Consider the following 17,670-nt stretch of genomic DNA (forward strand, 5'->3'; position numbering starts at 1 on the left):
AAACGAATTGTTGTATTTTTCCTCTGTTGAAAGGATTTTTTTTTCATGATAATCCAATAGTTAATCAATTATTTATTTAATGTTTCAGGTTTACGTCAGCGTGGTTCTACCGATTTACCTAAAGGAGGTAAGGCAAATTTTTATGTCACTGAGCAAATTTAAATTTAATTAATAATTTTCAGTACTTATTTACCGTTAAGAAAAAAATTTAAACATTATTCAAATGAGAACTGTTGATTTTAAATATTAATTTTCTTTCGTTTAACCCACTAACAGCGTTTACTAAAAGATTAATCAGCATTGATGTGTAGTGTGTATACAAGTATTTGCATCTATTAGTAGGTATGTCAAAAAAATGAGAAAAACTCAAAAACATGAAACTTAAATGATTAAAAAGAATAAAAAATAACAGAAGCAAAAAGCAGATAGGATAGCACGAAAAAATTGTGAGGGAAAAAGTAATGAGTGTATGCTGTTAATTTAGACTTGGTATTCAGTATTCAGTATTCAAACAGTATAAGTAATGAATGAACGTAAGCGCAAGTACGCATAAAAATACGTGTTTAGTATTATATGTATCAGTCTCTTTTGCTTTTTAAATTTTCAACTACATAATTCATCTGAAGCGTAGTCAGAGAAAGCGCAGTCAGTATTACGGATTTCTGGATAGCCAAAGAACTTAAAAAATATAGGGCATCTGATTCCAGAGAAAATACATACTTCTCTTCATTTTTTTTAATAATGAACTCAAAAATACATTTTCAATCATTATTTTTATTAATTTAAAAACGGCAAACGGCATTTACTCTCACCAACGAAGTAAAGCCGACGTTATGGAATAAAAATACTAAATCCTTTTAATACACTTATCTTTGTTCTAACAGTATATCTCGAAGTTAGCTTTTACAGCTTATTGAATTTAGTGAAAAAGCACTCATTCGAAATAATATTGCACACTCCGTATACTATACAATGTATACATGTCTATGGATAATCCTAGCACTTTATTCCTTGATGATTATTTAAAGATAAAAAGTATATTTCATTAGATTATAGAAATCTAAACAAAAACAGTTTCACTGTAGAAAATTGCGCCAAGTACACGTTCACAACTCTTGATTTACAAAAATACCAAGGAGAAATGATCACTTTACGAAAAGATGTAAAATAAAGAAAAAAAAAGACCAAGTAGCCGTTATAATTTATAAAAATTGAAAAAATTTTGTGGTAAATTTAACAATTACAAACAACTTTTTAAACGTACTTGGCGTGCGTAATTGAGTACCCCAAATTTTTTCAGATGTGTTGTAATAACGTCACAATATCCCTCAGATAACTTATTTATGTCAACCGTCAGTAATTTAATAATACATCAACTCCCGTTCCTTTATTCTTTACAGCATTATTGCATGAAATCAAGTTTCCTATCTCATTAAGAGAAATTCAATTTTAATTATAATATCCTCCAATAATTATTTTTTTTTTCATCAAAAACGATCTAAAAAGAAATGTCGAAGTTATGTAAAAAAAATCACTTTTTTCGAAATTTTTCGTTTTTGATAACTCCCGAACGAATCAATCGATTTCGACGTGACTGGTGGCAATCGACGTGGATTTTCAAGCTTAAGAGCGGATTACTTTTTGGAATTGTTCGGTAGAGCTATTTAGAAGTTATTCTAAAAAAACCTTTTTTTTAAAACTTCATTTTTGAGATTACTCAAAATTTAGTGAACCGAACCGATTCAAATTCTCACCAATTTTAATGACAATTAAATGATACTCTTTGGATTGCCACATATCTCGATCTGATCGGTCGAGCTGTTCAAAACTTATAAAAGGCTTACACACACAAACACTCACACACGCATACACATGCATACATATAGCCGCATGTATACCATCGCGGGAATAGTCAGGACAGCTTCCTAAGACCTCAAAAAGTCGAGATCTGATAACTTAATTTTCGCAAAATAGAGTAGAACCAATAACTTCCTGAATTTAAAAAAATTTTTAATTTTTCTTGGCGGGAACTAAAAATACACTGGTGGATAGAAAAAAGATCACTGAACTATCTAAAAACACTGATTAGTCAATTGATGATCAATTTGATCTAATCAATGATATCTAGTTTTAAAATATTGCTTTAGCCTTCCTCGATCATTTATTAATGCTATACTTTCCAATAAAGACAATTTAATAAACAGCTTCTTCTGTTAATAAATTGATTTGTTTATTTCTTGATCTAAATGAAATGCTCGGAAGCGTTCCAGTCGTACGAACATTAATCTCATCGGTGAAATAATAGAAACAAGCTAGTTATATATCAGACATGAAAAAATTTGGGGTACTCAATGACGCACGCCAAGTACGTTTAAAAAGTTGTTTGTAATTGTTAAATTTACCACAAAATTTTTTCAATTTTTAAAAATTATAACGGCTACTTGGTCTGTTTTTTTTTTATTTTACATCTTTTTGTAAAGTGATAATTTCTCCTTGGTATTTTTGTAAATCAAGAGTTGTGAACGTGGACTTGGCGCAATTTTCTATAGTGAAACTGTTTTTGTTCAGATTTTACATCTTTTTGTAAAGTGGAAATTTCTCTTTGGTTTTTTTGTAAATCAAGAGTTGTGAAAGTTTACTTGGCGCAATTTTTAGGTAGATTTCGTAGAAATCTATCTATTGCATTGGTCCTTGTGTCGGAATTCACACGGAATTTTGTCATTTTATCTCTTATGTAGTCGAGTAAAGCTCAAAATTAGCATTGGTTCAAAAGTTTATATATTTATTTATATATGTAATGTAATGTACATATTATGTAATATATATATATATATATATATATATATATATATATATATATATATATATATATATATATATATATATATATATATATATATATATATATATATGTGAAAATTCAAAATTTGGCCGGAAGTGCCCAAACTAAGCTTCTGTTAAAAAATTCTATGAAAATCAAATACATCGTCTCACTCCAAAATATCTCAGAAATGCCCAAACGCAGCCCCTGTTAAAAGCGGAACTCAAAATTCCAATTTTAAAAGGTTCTCCACGGGAGTTACATTTTGGCACACCCTAATATATATATAAGCGGCTTGTGGACACGATAGCGTCGACAATTCTTAACGGATTTAGATGAAACTCGGTACACATATTCTTTGGGTAATTACTTTGAACGAGTTCCAAGATGAGCAAAATCGATCAATTAGTTTAGAAATGGCGGCCATTTAAAATTTTCAAAATAGTGAAAATCACGTTTTTGGTCACTTCATTGATGTATAACTTTTGATTGAACAGAGATAGTTAATTTTTGAAAAATTCATGTGATAGCTCATAAAATTACCTTTAATTTGACGCATATAAAATTGACATTTTGACCATTTTTAGTTATTTTATCGAAGTTAAAAGAGTGCAACTGAACCATTTTCAGGCAATGTGTAGTACAACTGACTTATGAATGTTATTCTATCGAGAATTCTTAAGAGATCCTAACGAAATTTAGTATATAGATTCCTTGGACAATTAGCTTGTATGAGCCCTAAAATGAGCGAAATTCGTCAATAAGTTTAGAAATGGTAGCACCTCAAAATTATCAAAAGAGTGAAAGTCACGTTTTCGGTGAATTCATTGTTGTATAACTTTCGATTGAAAAGAGATTACTAATTTTTGATAAATTCATGTGAAAACTCATAAAATCGCCTTCAATTTGACGTTTATAACATTGACATTTTGACCATTTTTAGTTATTTTTTCAAATTTAAGAGTGAAATTGAACCATTTTCTGGCAATGTGTAGTACAACCGACATGTACGTAATTTTATTAACAAGAATTTCATTCCGTGAAATCTACCTTCCATTTCGGGTGTGGCCGAATGGCGTTTTTTTACAGTGAAACTGTTTTTGTACGGATTTCAATTTTTTTTGTAACGACACGAAAATTATATTTTTGAGTTCGATGATTGTAAGATTTACATTAATAAAGGAGAGATATTAATAATAATAGTTTTAGTCAACAATAATATTAAAAGTAAAAACTATTATAATATTAATAATAATAATAATAATAGAACGTGAAATGAAATAAAAAAGTTTAATTTAATTATTTTCAGAATCCTCCGGATAATATAGCAATGAAAATTGAATTTGAGCGGGAACTTAAAAATTTTAATTAGGAAAATTGTTGATTGAAATTCAATACTTTTATGTTCAATGACTTAATAATAAATAATAATAATAATGATGATACTGATGAATATTATTATGACTATTATTTTTATCATCCATTTATTCTTACACAGAAAAAAAAAATGTTCTTGAATCAAGTATATAATCTTGAAGAACTTCATCTTCTTGACTTGAGTAAAAAAAATTTTATAAAAAATTTTATAAATTAGGATAACGCTAAATAATGAAGAGAACAATATAGTTTTTGGAATAGAACTAATAGTTAAACTATTTAAAGCGAGTGTAAAGTGTTGATATGAACGTAGTAATAAAATTAATATAGTTAAAAATATGGTGAGGTTATGTTGACATCTGAATCGAGAATAGAGGCACTGTAGCCTCACGCCTACACGTTCACACACATTATTACATATGTTGTTGAACGTGTACTTGGCTTGAGCTACTACAGTGCCTCCGGATCTATCTATTACATTTGTAGGAATAGTGAAATTCACCTAGAATTTGCGCTAACAATTCTTAGTAGTTCTGGAATAATCTGAATAAAATTTTGAAGATTTTTAAGCAATTACCTTGGATGATTTCAAAGATAAGCTGAAAATGTAAATAAGTTTATAAAAAGCCTACTCTTAAATTTAAAAATAGTAAACAACGCTATTTTCATGATTTTATTATCACATAATTACAGAGAGGAAATATGATAGTATGATGAAAAAAATCATGTCATAGTGGGTGAAATAAATTTGTAGATTGTTCGGGTTGTTAGGATAAGAGGATATTATTCTTAATAGAAGAAGAGCTACATTTAGAGAATTTCATGCCAAATCGGACAGTTTGAAAAAATTTTAGTTTTTGGTTACCATCATTTTTTGATATTTTTTTGTCAGTTTGAAGAAAAAAATTTCAAAAAAATCTAAGAGTACACACATTTAGAAATATAAGATTTAAATCTTAAAAATTGCATACGAAAACACTTTGATAAATTGTTTTATATTCTTTCTTGAAATCATATGAGAAAATCACATATTTTGATAGGCAAAATTTCAGCTTGGACCATTTAAAAAAAGTTATGAGTCGAAAATTGAAAAAAGCAATTTTTTTGAAAATTCAATTTTTTCTGACCGTAATTTCAAAAAAGTTTCAAAATTTATCAACAAGGAATGTTTGATAGGTACTAGATAATGTCAAAAAATGCAGAAAATCAAATATTAAAATTTTCTTAACTGTCAATTTCGGTAAGGAATATTCCATTTTTATTTTTGTAAAAAAATATTCAGACATGATCTGGCATGTCTAGAAGAAATCTGGTATATTTTAATATAGTTTTTTTATACCTATGTATAATCTATTGGTCAAAAGAATCGTTCTTTTTCGAGAAATTGAAGTTTGAAGTGCTAACTTCCAAAATAAAGATAATTTTTTGTAAGCCTTTAAAACTCTTCTCTGTCACCGATTATAAGTTTTAACCAACAGCTAAACGAATTTATGTTTAATACGACATGATGATTGACATACACATTTTTAGACAATAGATAAAGATCGACAGTTATATTGAAATGTATTTTTAATTTTCACATGTAGCTTGTTATGACTATATATATGATCAGATTAACCCACACCAAGCTATTTCAGAACAATTTTTTACGGTTTACTGCCGGTCAAAATCACAATGTTCAGTACAGTCTAAACTATTTATTCTTAAGTGAAACAGGGTATAATTTCTTTGTTATTACATAATTTTTCCTTATAGTATAGTACCGTTGAATTTATCCCAATATTAGTATAGAAACTATTTTCAGTTTTTTTTCGAATCTACTGCAAGATAAATTTAGTATTATATTTATTTATTTTCGTTTTATACACTAAAAAGTTTTTTTACAGTTTATCAAAGGTTTTAAATATAATGTGATGGATGATGGATTGTAGATACATCTGCTGCTGACTTTCCGGGGTTTTTGTGGAAAGCATAAAAAGAAAAAAGGTAGTTGTGTAGAAAATGAATGGTAACATGGTAAAATGGTAACATCAAAATATAACCAACAACAACCATTTATGACCAACGAAATTCTACCTTCATTATTATTTTTTCTCTTCCTCTCACTCTCTCAACGACTCAAAATCAATTATTTTACCATAAAATACAGGAGTGTGGCTGGGATACTTGTGCAATACTACTTGACTCGGGCAGAGTAATTCATGCGATATCGATTACTTATGAGCTCAATCCTTTTGAATTCAGTTAGATCTTTCAACTGTGTATTAAGGAAATCAAAAGTTGTTGAAAATCGGGAAAGTTATTATTTTTGGTTTATATAATTTATCGCTCTAATCAATTATGAAAAATAATTATTTTAAATTTACTTCAATTAATTTTATGAATGACAAAAATCTATTTACTATTATTATTACCACATTTCTTTAAACTGACTTTCTGGTATGTTTGTTCGGATGGAATTTTGTAATTGATTTTGAACTTACTTACCGATCAACTAGAAACTTAAAATTTTGGACATAACTTATTAGATTTTGATGACAATGCAAGAAAATGTAAATAAAGAAGACAAAGATAAAGAAAACGAAAGTAAAAAGGAGAATATGACGATAATTTCTCTATGATTGTCGAATTCAAATATTTTAAATAAATTGCAAAATTTCTCACATAATACTATGGAGTAGAAAATAATATTAAAAATAAAAACAATTTTCAATGTAGCATGTTTTTGAAATGGACTCAAAAGTATCAAACTATTTCTCTAAGCCTCATAAAGAATGAAATCACCACAGATTTGTGTCATTGTAAACTTTAATAGCTGTTAAAATATTTGTGAGATTTAAAACGAAAAAACGTTATACGCATGCAGCAGATAATCGATGCATTAATAATTTAACTAACAATTTTATTGCGTTGAAAGTCATGTGAACTTATAAATAAATTCTCTCATTAATAGCTACTCTTTATATTTTTTCGAATCATTTACGTTTGAACTCCATTATAAGACTACTTTAGAAATATTAAATGACCGCATTTATCCCATTGTTTACTTTATTTTTTATAAGAAAATATCTAACACTCCGTAGAAAATTAGTTGTAGAGAGTATTTCAAACAAGTTTTAATAAATGGAGGAGGAAAGCTTCATAGATCATTCATTTTAGTAGTTATTAGAAATCTACAATAATAAATTTCCAGAACAGTCTGTAAAAGGTTAGAAGTCTGTGCGTGTAGCTTTATTTTTCATGAGACTTAGAGAAATTGTTTGATATTATTGTATCAATTAATGAGTGCTTTATATGTCGTATGTTGAAATTTCATGTTGATTCTTTGTACAGTTGATCCGAACAAAAACAGTTTCACTGTAAAAAATTGCGCCAAGTCCACGTTCATAAAACTCATCTCAATAACATTTGCACTTTACAAAAAAAATTAGACTCGTTTCAATAATTTTTATTCTCTACAAAAAGATGTGAAATACAAAAAAATACCAAAAAAGCGTCATAATATTGAAAAAATTGAAAAAAAATTTGTTGAAAATTAAAAAATTAAAAAATTTTTTTATCGTTCTTGGCGCGCGTCATTGAGTACCCCAAATTTTTTCGGAAGAATTTCAACTCAAGAAAAAACGATTTCGCTTGAATATATATAATTATATATATTTATATAGATTTACATTATAAAGTATACTGAACTCATTAAAAATACTGCTTAGTGTATTAATTATCAGTTTTAGTGAAAAAATCCGTTTTTAAGATTTTTTTTAGATCTTTAGTGGAAACAACTGTCAATATGGTGGTGTGGTCAAGAAATCTGAAATTATATAAAATTTTTGGATTCATTTTTTTTCAGCTTTGTCATTAATCTTTAATGAAGAACCCTATGCAATATCAAAGTTTGAAATTGCTTCGTTTAATTGTAATTAACACATTTTAATTGGCACTCACACCGCATTTTCCCAATTCAGTTGGCCATAAGTTTTATTCTTAAATAAACACAATTCTCACAATGCAACCGACCCAACGTATGCATGCGTATCGACTTGTATGTAGTTTGCATAACTGCGTATGACATGTCGATTTTACCTAACTTTTGTAAAACTTATTATGAAATAACATAGGTTGACTTACTTATAAATTTCTAAACATTAAAAGGATGTTCATTTATTCTGAAAAAATTTGGGGTACTCAATGACGCGCGCCAAGTACGATAAAAAAATTTTTTTTTAATTTTTTAATTTTCAACAAATTTTTTTTCAATTTTTTCAACATTATGACGCTTTCTTGGTATTTTTTTGTATTTTACATCTTTTTGTAGAGAATGAAAATTATTGAAACGGGTCTAATTTTTTTTGTAAAGTGCAAATGTTATTGAGATGAGTTTTATGAACGTGGACTTGGCGCAATTTTTTACAGTGAAACTGTTTCTGTTTGGATTTCATATCTTTTTGTTAAGTGTCATTTTTTGCTCGCCTCTTAATACATTACACTTGTAACTTAAAGACATAAGTATGCTTTTTTGTATCTAGTAAATCTTCTACCCTTGATTCTATGTACAGTGTATGTAAAAAAAATGCCGCGCACTCTGATGTTTAGACACGCAAGCTTTACGTTATCTTTTTCCAACTGAAGTATCTCGTCTGTTGTAGGATTATCATACATTCTTGAATAATTTCTAGTTCTGCTTTTATTTTCAATGCTACTAGAAATTTGAATAACGTGCTATGCGCGCGCCTAAATTTTAACCAATAATTAATCGTGGCCCGTTTTTTGCGAGTTTCGACCTTTGACTAACTTCAAGACTATGGTGTATTTTAATTTAGAGGAATACAATTGTCGGTTAATTGTAACGTTTTTTCGCCGAGTAAAAATACTAGTTCTCTTCCCTCCATATTTATTTTAATTTTTTTACTAGACTAATGAATTATCAAGAGGTTCCTTGAATAATTTCCTGTAACCTAAAACACTTGACGAAAAATTTAAGCATTATTTTATTTCTTTTAGTTTAATTTTTTTAAATTCTTCATTATCATTATTATTGTTACTAAAGTATTTTTAAGTTTAGAATTAAATTTAAAACTGCTAATAATTGAATTCATTATGGGAGTCGAATTAATACTAGTTATAATTTTGATGACTAGCGAAAATAATATACGCGTTTACATCGGGCAATATAAAATGGAAATAAAAATACAATTAAAATCCTATTATTAATTATTAAAAGAAGCCGCAAATGTTTAAGGTAGTACGGTTGTGAAAGCAATCTTTTAAAAAATCCTCGAAAGATATCAAGTATGTCATTATTACTTTGACATTTTATATTAGGGCGGTAGTTTTTAAAATTCATTTTACAGATTGTAATTTTTTGCATTGATGGCAATCTTCAGAAGAGTCTTTTCTCATTGACTCTTGTAATTAATTCAAATAAAAAAAGTCATAAGTAATTAATTAATAATAACGTGTGCGTCTCGGGACGCTCGACAGAAGTGATAAAAATTCAACTAATCTAAGTTGAACTATTTAATATTGAAATTGCTTATTAACTTGAGAAAAGCTTAGCTTATTACTTAAATTTTATATGCATTGATATGATAATGTGAGGAAAGGTTATTTATTAATAAAATCTTTTATTGAGTATAAAATATATTTTATCCTTAGTTACAATTCTTGAATAAGTACATTAGAATTTTGTGTTTGTACATTATTAGTATCATTATTTAATCCTATAAAAGTAACAACTGGCTTATGGTAGCTATAATAAGCAACGAAATCATATTATATATTATGGTCTTTTAACGAAAAACTTACATACTATCGCTATTTAATTAAAAAAATTATAAAATAAAAAATGCTGTAGAATCATTCGATTACCAAGATAAGTTTCCAATATATTGTATGATGTTGAAATATCGTTGTGAGCGAGCTATAAAACGGAATGAGCTATTCGAAAGCGGACCTGGGATTTCTATCTTCAACATTTTTTCAACGTTACCATATATTTGCGTGGATGAGATATTCAGTTACTTAGATAATCCATCCTTACAAGCTTTATTGATTGCCGTACAATTTGTTCAAAAATAAGAAATTGAACATAAAACAAATACTTCGTCTGATGTTCAAAAAATTACCTGTGATTCACCGAATAAAAAAATTCGCATGTGATAAAAGTTATCTTCTGATACAAAATAGATGATATTTCATGAAAAATGAATATTAAAACTTTACATTATTATATTAATATTTTTAATTTAAATATTGAACGAATACAATCCATTACTGAAATAGAATTACTATAATAACAGACTGTAGGTAAATTTAATTTGATAACCATGTAAGCAATGTATGTCATTTTTCAAAAATGATGAATTATGACTTTGAATGATAATTTTAGTATTAAATTGAATTTGATTTAATCGAAATACGACTATTCTCAAAAAGATTGGATGACTTTCTCTCAGGATTACTTTTTACTAATAAATAGATTTATTTGTTACTATTGCACGCCTCATAAGCGGAGCGTTGAGGTGATGCTCTATTCTCAACATTTCAAAAACACCGGTCTTCCGAAACTTAAAATGACTTTTTCTTACTTATATAACACTTACAGGATAATATGAGTGCACTAACATCAGGTTAAATAATCTATCAAGCACATATGATATATTTTAAAAACAATTATTTTTGTTTAATATAATAAATAAAACATTAAAACTAATTAGTCTTGGACGTCCGTGTGTCTGTGTTTACGGATCCGTGTACGTGACAGAGAAATTGGACGAAAACATTATCTTACCGGAAATTTTTTTTTTTTTTATTATATAAAGTCATACACGGTGCTGATTCTTAGTTAATATTAGCGTTTTTATTACTATCGTTTAATTATAATTTATAAAAAACTAAAAACGACTGTGTACTTGTATATCTATATATATTTTTAGTTAGTATATTTTTTTCTCACCTTAGAATTATGGCGCCACTATTTTATTTTTATCTATATTTATTTACAAAATAAAGATTAGCCTTAAGCCATATGGGAAAAGTTGAGATCGGAGCATGCGCTAAGTAAATATCTCACGAAATGGCGCGAACTTTGAATTTGATTTAAAAAAATCTTTTGCAATGATTTAAAAAAACTGATGAATTTAACTCCAGCTGCAATCTTTCGATGATACTAAATGCCTGGGGTGATGTCAGTACAGTAAGGCTGGTAAAAGCTGTGAAAAGTAACTGTAATCCGAACAAAAACAGTTTCACTGTAAAAAAAATCACGCCAAGTCCACGTTCATAAGACTATTAGAAAAAAAAATTTTATTTCTTTACAAAAAGATATGAAATAAAAAATTAAAAAATCCAAGTAACCGATATGGTTGTATATGATTTTCGGAAATTAAAAAAAATTTTGCTGTAAATTTAAAAATTAAAAGAAACAATTTTGGAACGTATTTAGTGTGCGTGGTTACAAAAAATTTCACTTTTTATGAAATTCCTAAAATCTATCTACTAGGACTTTTAAAAAAACTTGAAGTACACAATGACGCACACCAAGTACGTTCCAAAATTGTTTCTTTTAATTTTTAAATTTGCAGCAAAATTTTTTTATAATTTCCGAAAATCATATACAACCATATCGGTTACTTGGATTTTTTAATTTTTTATTTCATATCTTTTTGTAAAGAAATAAAATTTTTTTTTCTTAATAGTCTTATGAACGTGGACTTGGCGTGATTTTTTTACAGTGAAACTATTTGTGTTCGGATTTCAGTATTTTTTGTAATTATAATAAAAATTGAAAATTTTAATTTAGTACATTTCCGGTGGCAAACTATCCCCTTTAAGCTATAGTTCATGTAAAAGTTATTCTTGCGCTGCCTGGCATGTGCAATTGCAAGCTGTCAAATATCTTTTTTTTCACTGTAGTTTCCCATCTATTATAAGATTAGCATGCATCCTTATATTATTTAGTCTCTGGCCGTCCGCTTTTTACATAAGAAAAAAGTTAAAATCTAAAAATCTGGGTCGCTATAGTTTGTGCTGATTATTTTTAATAATTTTAAATAGAAATTATAAAGATAATTGATAATAATCAAGTAATACGCGTAATAAAAAGCATGAACTTCTATTATAAAATATCATATAAAAAAAAAAAATCAAAATAAATTTGAAAAAAAATTTTTAACCTCAAAAAACCGTTCTGCTTACGGTATATACACACTCGGTAGTCTGGCTTGAGAACGGAACTTGGCGCCAGACTCTATCGAGTCTGTTGATTACTCAGTTTCTAGTTTTACTGCAAAACGCTAATAAGAACACGACAGATAATCTGACACTTTTAACAGTTTTTTGCACGCCTCATAAGCGAAGCGTTGAGGTTGTGCTCTACTCTCGACATTTCAAAAAAAGCAGTTTTCTCGAAACTGAAATTGATTTTTTGTTATTTATATTGCACTTACAGGTTAATTTGAGTACTCTAATATCAAGTCAAATAATTTGTCAGGCACATAAAATATATTTCAATAACAATTTTTTTGTTTAACATAGTAAATAATAACATTAAACATAATCTTTTCTGGACGTCCGTGTATGGATGGGTGTATGTGGCATCAAAATTGGTCGAAAAAATGATCGTACCGGAATAATTTTATTTAATTCTTATAACAAATCAATAACACTAAAAAAAAAATCTTTTAACAATTTCCACTAATTATTTTTTGAATTTTCACATGTAGAATTTTTTATCGTAATTTTTTTGTTAATTCTTCGAGCTCAAAAATGTGATTTATGTGTGATTTTGAGCTCTTCGAGCTCAAAGAAATAGCTTTTTTCTGCTTTTGAGCTCTTCTGGCTCAAAAGTCTGATAGAAGTTTCATAGAACAATATTTTTTAAATTTTCAAACCGCAATAACTTTTGAAACTTTTAAAAATTTCCACTATAATTTTTTTAATTTTCACATATGGAATTTTTTTATAATAATAATAATTTCATTGCCGTAAAATTTTAGAAAAATTTGTGATGTCTGACAACTTCAGTGTAATAAACAATTTACAGTGTATATGATTATTTTTAAGTGTAAGGTTAAAAAGTGATCATAATTAATAATATTAATATGATTCTAGATCCGAAAAACTTGGGAAATATATTTAAAAAATATGAAACTTACGTATGGGCTGCATGTCGTTCGCCATTGTTGTTGTAATAATGTAATCTGAAAAAGATATTAATAATAATAATAATAATAATAATAACGGTGACTTGCTTTTTTCCTCGGTAAAATTATTTTTTTATTTTATATAAATATAAACTTTTGCACAAGACAATAAATATCTTGTTAATTATTATTATTTTAATAAAAAAATTGTTCACTAACGTACTTACGTGATAATTATATTAGTGACCACAAAACAGAATATTTGACTGAAACGTAATAATATAAGTAGATATAGATGTAGAGTAACTGTATGCACTATTATGTTAAAGGGGTTTCCTCAAAATTTCTTAAGATGCCTGCTAATTGTTATTTTTTTTAGCGCCACCTCATGCAACACGTGCGTCGTACACAAAAGTGTCATTAAGAGTCGATAATTTAACGAATTATGAATATTAATAAAAAAATGACGAATCTGTTAAAAATTGAAGAAAATGACAATTTTTGTGATTTTCATAATAAATTAATTATTATTACAAAAAAAAAAGTGCGTGCGTACAAAGTACACATGTCAGAAGTGAAACATCTTTGGCAAACTAATTTTCAAATCTCGTTTATATTTATACTAATCTAAAGCTTTAGATTTCCGAGACTTAGAGGGAGGGAAAAAGGAAGATATGTTAGGAATTTGATGAATTTAATTGTAATTAAAATAATAAAAGTGTCGAAAATTAATTCAAATTATAAATTTAATTTTTTTAATTTATTTCTTCGATATTTTCATCAGCTGATGCGATTTCTATTGGTATTGTTGTGACCAAAGTATTATGATAACTAAAATATGCAATATAAGTTCGTGTTTCAACATTATCTAAATATCCTGTAAAAATAGCATCTATTGTCGTCCCTGAATTAGTACTTGGCGTGTTTAGATTATTATACATTAATTATTGATGTATTGCTATCTAAAGTTCTAATATTTAATTACTAAACGAATTCATCAACCGATAACGTGTATTTTTTCTCAATCTCTATTTTTCTCACTCGCTTGCTCCCTACTCTCGCTCTATGGCTATGTGCTTCATACTACGTTCACCCTTCCTCACTCTCTCTCAATCGGTCTCAATCCCTCTCTCCCTCTTCTTCGACGAAAGCGCTGCACATCTTCGTGACGCTAATATTATTATTATTATTGCGTTTCATCCGTAAAAATTTTACCCTCATGCGCCTAAAGAAGTTTCACCTCAAAAAATATTTCTGAAAGTTTAAACTAATTAATTTTTTAATGAAAATTGTCAGATGTAGGTAAAATTCAGTATTATAATGATCAGTATCATAATAATTTTTATCGTAACAGTAAAACAGAAACATTTATTATTGTGATGGAAGAAAATTAGGAAAACGGTTGACCCTGAAGACCATCCCTTCAACTTTTCGCTAATTCCATATCTAGGCGCTTAAAATTGCACTTATGACGTTTTTGAGCTCTTCGAGCTTAAAAATACAATTTATGTGTTATTATTTTGAGCTCTTCAAGCTCAAAGAGTTGGCTGTTCTATGCTTTTGAGCTCTTTGAGCTCTTTTAACTATTCAAAAGCAATCTACAAAGAAAGGTCGGAGTTATGTAAGAAAAACACTTTTTCCAAAATTTTTCGTTCACGACATTTCACGAGCGAATCAACCGATTTTGATCGCGTTGACGACGATCGATGCGGTTTTTTCAGCTCAAGAGCTAATTACTTTTTGGCATTGATTGATTCAGCAGATTAAAAGTTATTTCAAAAAAACGATTTTTTGAAAATTTTATTTTCGAGATTACTCAAAATGTACCTGCCTGAATTACCTCAAATAGTGAAAAATATCTAAAAGCCAAGAAACTCTTTCGAATACCGCGAATCTCGTTCAAATTGGTCAACCCGTTTAAAAGTTATGAGAGGTTTACACACACACACACACACACACACACACACACACACACACACACACACACACACACATAAAAACTCGACTTTCGCAAAAAGGGGTTAAGCCAATAACTTCCCGGATTTGAAAAAATTTTGAATTTTTCTTAGCGGGAAGTTAAAAATTAAAGTTTTGTTTTTCTCATAGTTGCTAGTAACATTAAAAAACTCAGTAGGACTAAGCCGCAAATGCTCTTCAGTTTAAATCGATAAGCTAAATTATCAATTGAAAATTTTTTATTTTATATAAATATAAAGAAAATTTTAACATTTTTTATAATTAAAAAAATTGTTAATTTAGATTTAATACTTCAATGCACAATAACTTAATAATAACAATAATTATTATAGTAATAATAATGATATCAATAATTATTATAGTAATAATAATGATAACAATAATTATTATTATAGTAATAATCATGTTAATGAAAACATTATTATTACTAATATGTTTATCATCAATTTATTATTACCGATATAATAATTATCAGTATTATAATTATTATTATTTTTTTTTAGTTTTGTCGTTATTATTATTATCATCATTTTTAATATTGTTGTTATTATTATTACCATTATCAATGATTGTTATTATTTATTGTTACTTAATATTGTTGTTAGCAAATAACACAATGCATCAAACGCATAATTATATTACGTATCATCTAAAGATTGTCGTTGTTTGAAATCCGCTCAATTGAATAACAATCCACCTACAGGCAACGACCAAGAGATCGTAGAATGTGTACAACGTTTGATGAGAATTGCCAAGATCTTGAACAGCTGGTCTTTCCGGAAGAAAGTTAAACTCAAACAATGTTAGCCTGTTGTGTATTTAGTCTGGTTAATAAATAAAATTTAATCAGAAAAATATGTTCAAAAACATACACATGTAAGGTTGTTTGATTGATACTTTATTCTAGAAATTTTGTATTCATAAAGAAATTTTTACATTCTTAATTTAAAGTTTGTACTTTTCCCGCATAAAATTGAAAAGTCATAAATAAATAAATTATTGCAGGCAAAGCTATTATCATATGAGAGGTCGTTTGTTCGTTAATTTTAAAGCTCAAACCCGAATAAAGAAATTAAAGTTTTGTTTTTCTCATAGTATCTAGTAACATTTAAAAACAATATGACTAAACCGCGTAAACTCTTCGGTTTAACTCGATAAACTAAATTATCAGTAGGGATTTTACATTTTTTATTTATATAAAGAAAATTTTACTATTTTTTTAAATAAAAAAAATTGTTTATTTAGATTTAATACTCCAATGCTGAATAATTTAATAACAACAATATAGTTATTACAGTAATAATAGTGATAATGATAAATTTTATTATTACTATTATTTTTATCATCAACTTATTATTACCGATATAATTATTTTCAGTACTATAATCGTTTTTTTTTTTTTTTTTTTTAGTTTTGTCATTATTATTATTATCATCAGTTTTATTATTATTTTTATTGTTATTATGATTACCATTATCAGTAATTGTTATTATTTATTGTTATCATGATATTGTTGTTAGCAAATGACACTATGCATCAAACGCATAATTATACTACGTAATGATCTAAAGATTATCATTGTTTGAAATCCGCCCAATTGAATAACAATGCCACCTACAGGCAACGACTAAAAGATCGTAAAAACTTAAACAATGTTAGCTCGTTGCGTATTTAGTCCAAATAATAAATAAAGTTTAATTAGAAAAATATGTTTAAAAACATACACATGTATGGTTGTTTGATAGTTTATTACAGAAATCTTGTATTCATAAAGAAATTTTAACATTCTTAATTTAAAGTTTGTATTTTTCCCGCGCGAAACTAAAAAGTCATAAATAAATAAATTATTGCAGGCAAAGTGATAATTATATAATAGGTTGTTTGTTTCTTAATTTTAGAGTTAAAATGATAATAAAAAAATTAAAGTTTTGTTTTTCTCATAGTAGGTAGTAGCAATAAAAAACTTAATATAACTAAGCCGCGTATACTTTTGAGGTTGTATTGAAAATCTAATAATCAACTAAAAGATTCTATTTGTATAAAAAGATCATAAAATTTCTACATTTTTTGTAATTAAAGCAATATAGTAAGATAATTTAAATTTAATGCTTCCCCTTCCCCTCCCCCTTCATTGAAATATTTACATTGAAAGTTCAATGTAAATAAATAAGATAAGAGGATAATTCCAAGCAAATCATCTTAGTTCATTAACATGTGTGTGAGTCCTTTCGATTGGAGTTTACTTTTCTACGGTACCAACTTAAATCTCGCGTTGGCTGCACTTTTCATAGCAAACTATCTCCTTGGATCTAAGCTCACTAAAGTTAGCCCCGCAGAATTTTTTATTTTTAATTT

The 17,670-nt window shown here is 27.4% G+C and overlaps 1 protein-coding gene across 4 annotated transcripts in view; it reads left to right on the top strand.

Annotated features, from left to right (window-relative positions):
- Positions 1 to 17,670, top strand: part of LOC123269442 (hemicentin-2) — a 593,151-nt gene that overhangs the window by 144,315 nt on the left and 431,166 nt on the right. For all 4 annotated transcript variants that reach the window (XM_044735146.1, XM_044735148.1, XM_044735147.1 and 1 more), the window contains exon 2: positions 89 to 127. In XM_044735146.1, the coding sequence (XP_044591081.1) occupies positions 89 to 127 (39 nt within the window). The remainder of the gene's footprint in view (positions 1 to 88; positions 128 to 17,670) is intronic.

This window comes from Cotesia glomerata, linkage group LG7 (genome assembly GCF_020080835.1).
Source record: "Cotesia glomerata isolate CgM1 linkage group LG7, MPM_Cglom_v2.3, whole genome shotgun sequence".
Taxonomy (NCBI): Eukaryota; Metazoa; Arthropoda; class Insecta; order Hymenoptera; family Braconidae; genus Cotesia; species Cotesia glomerata.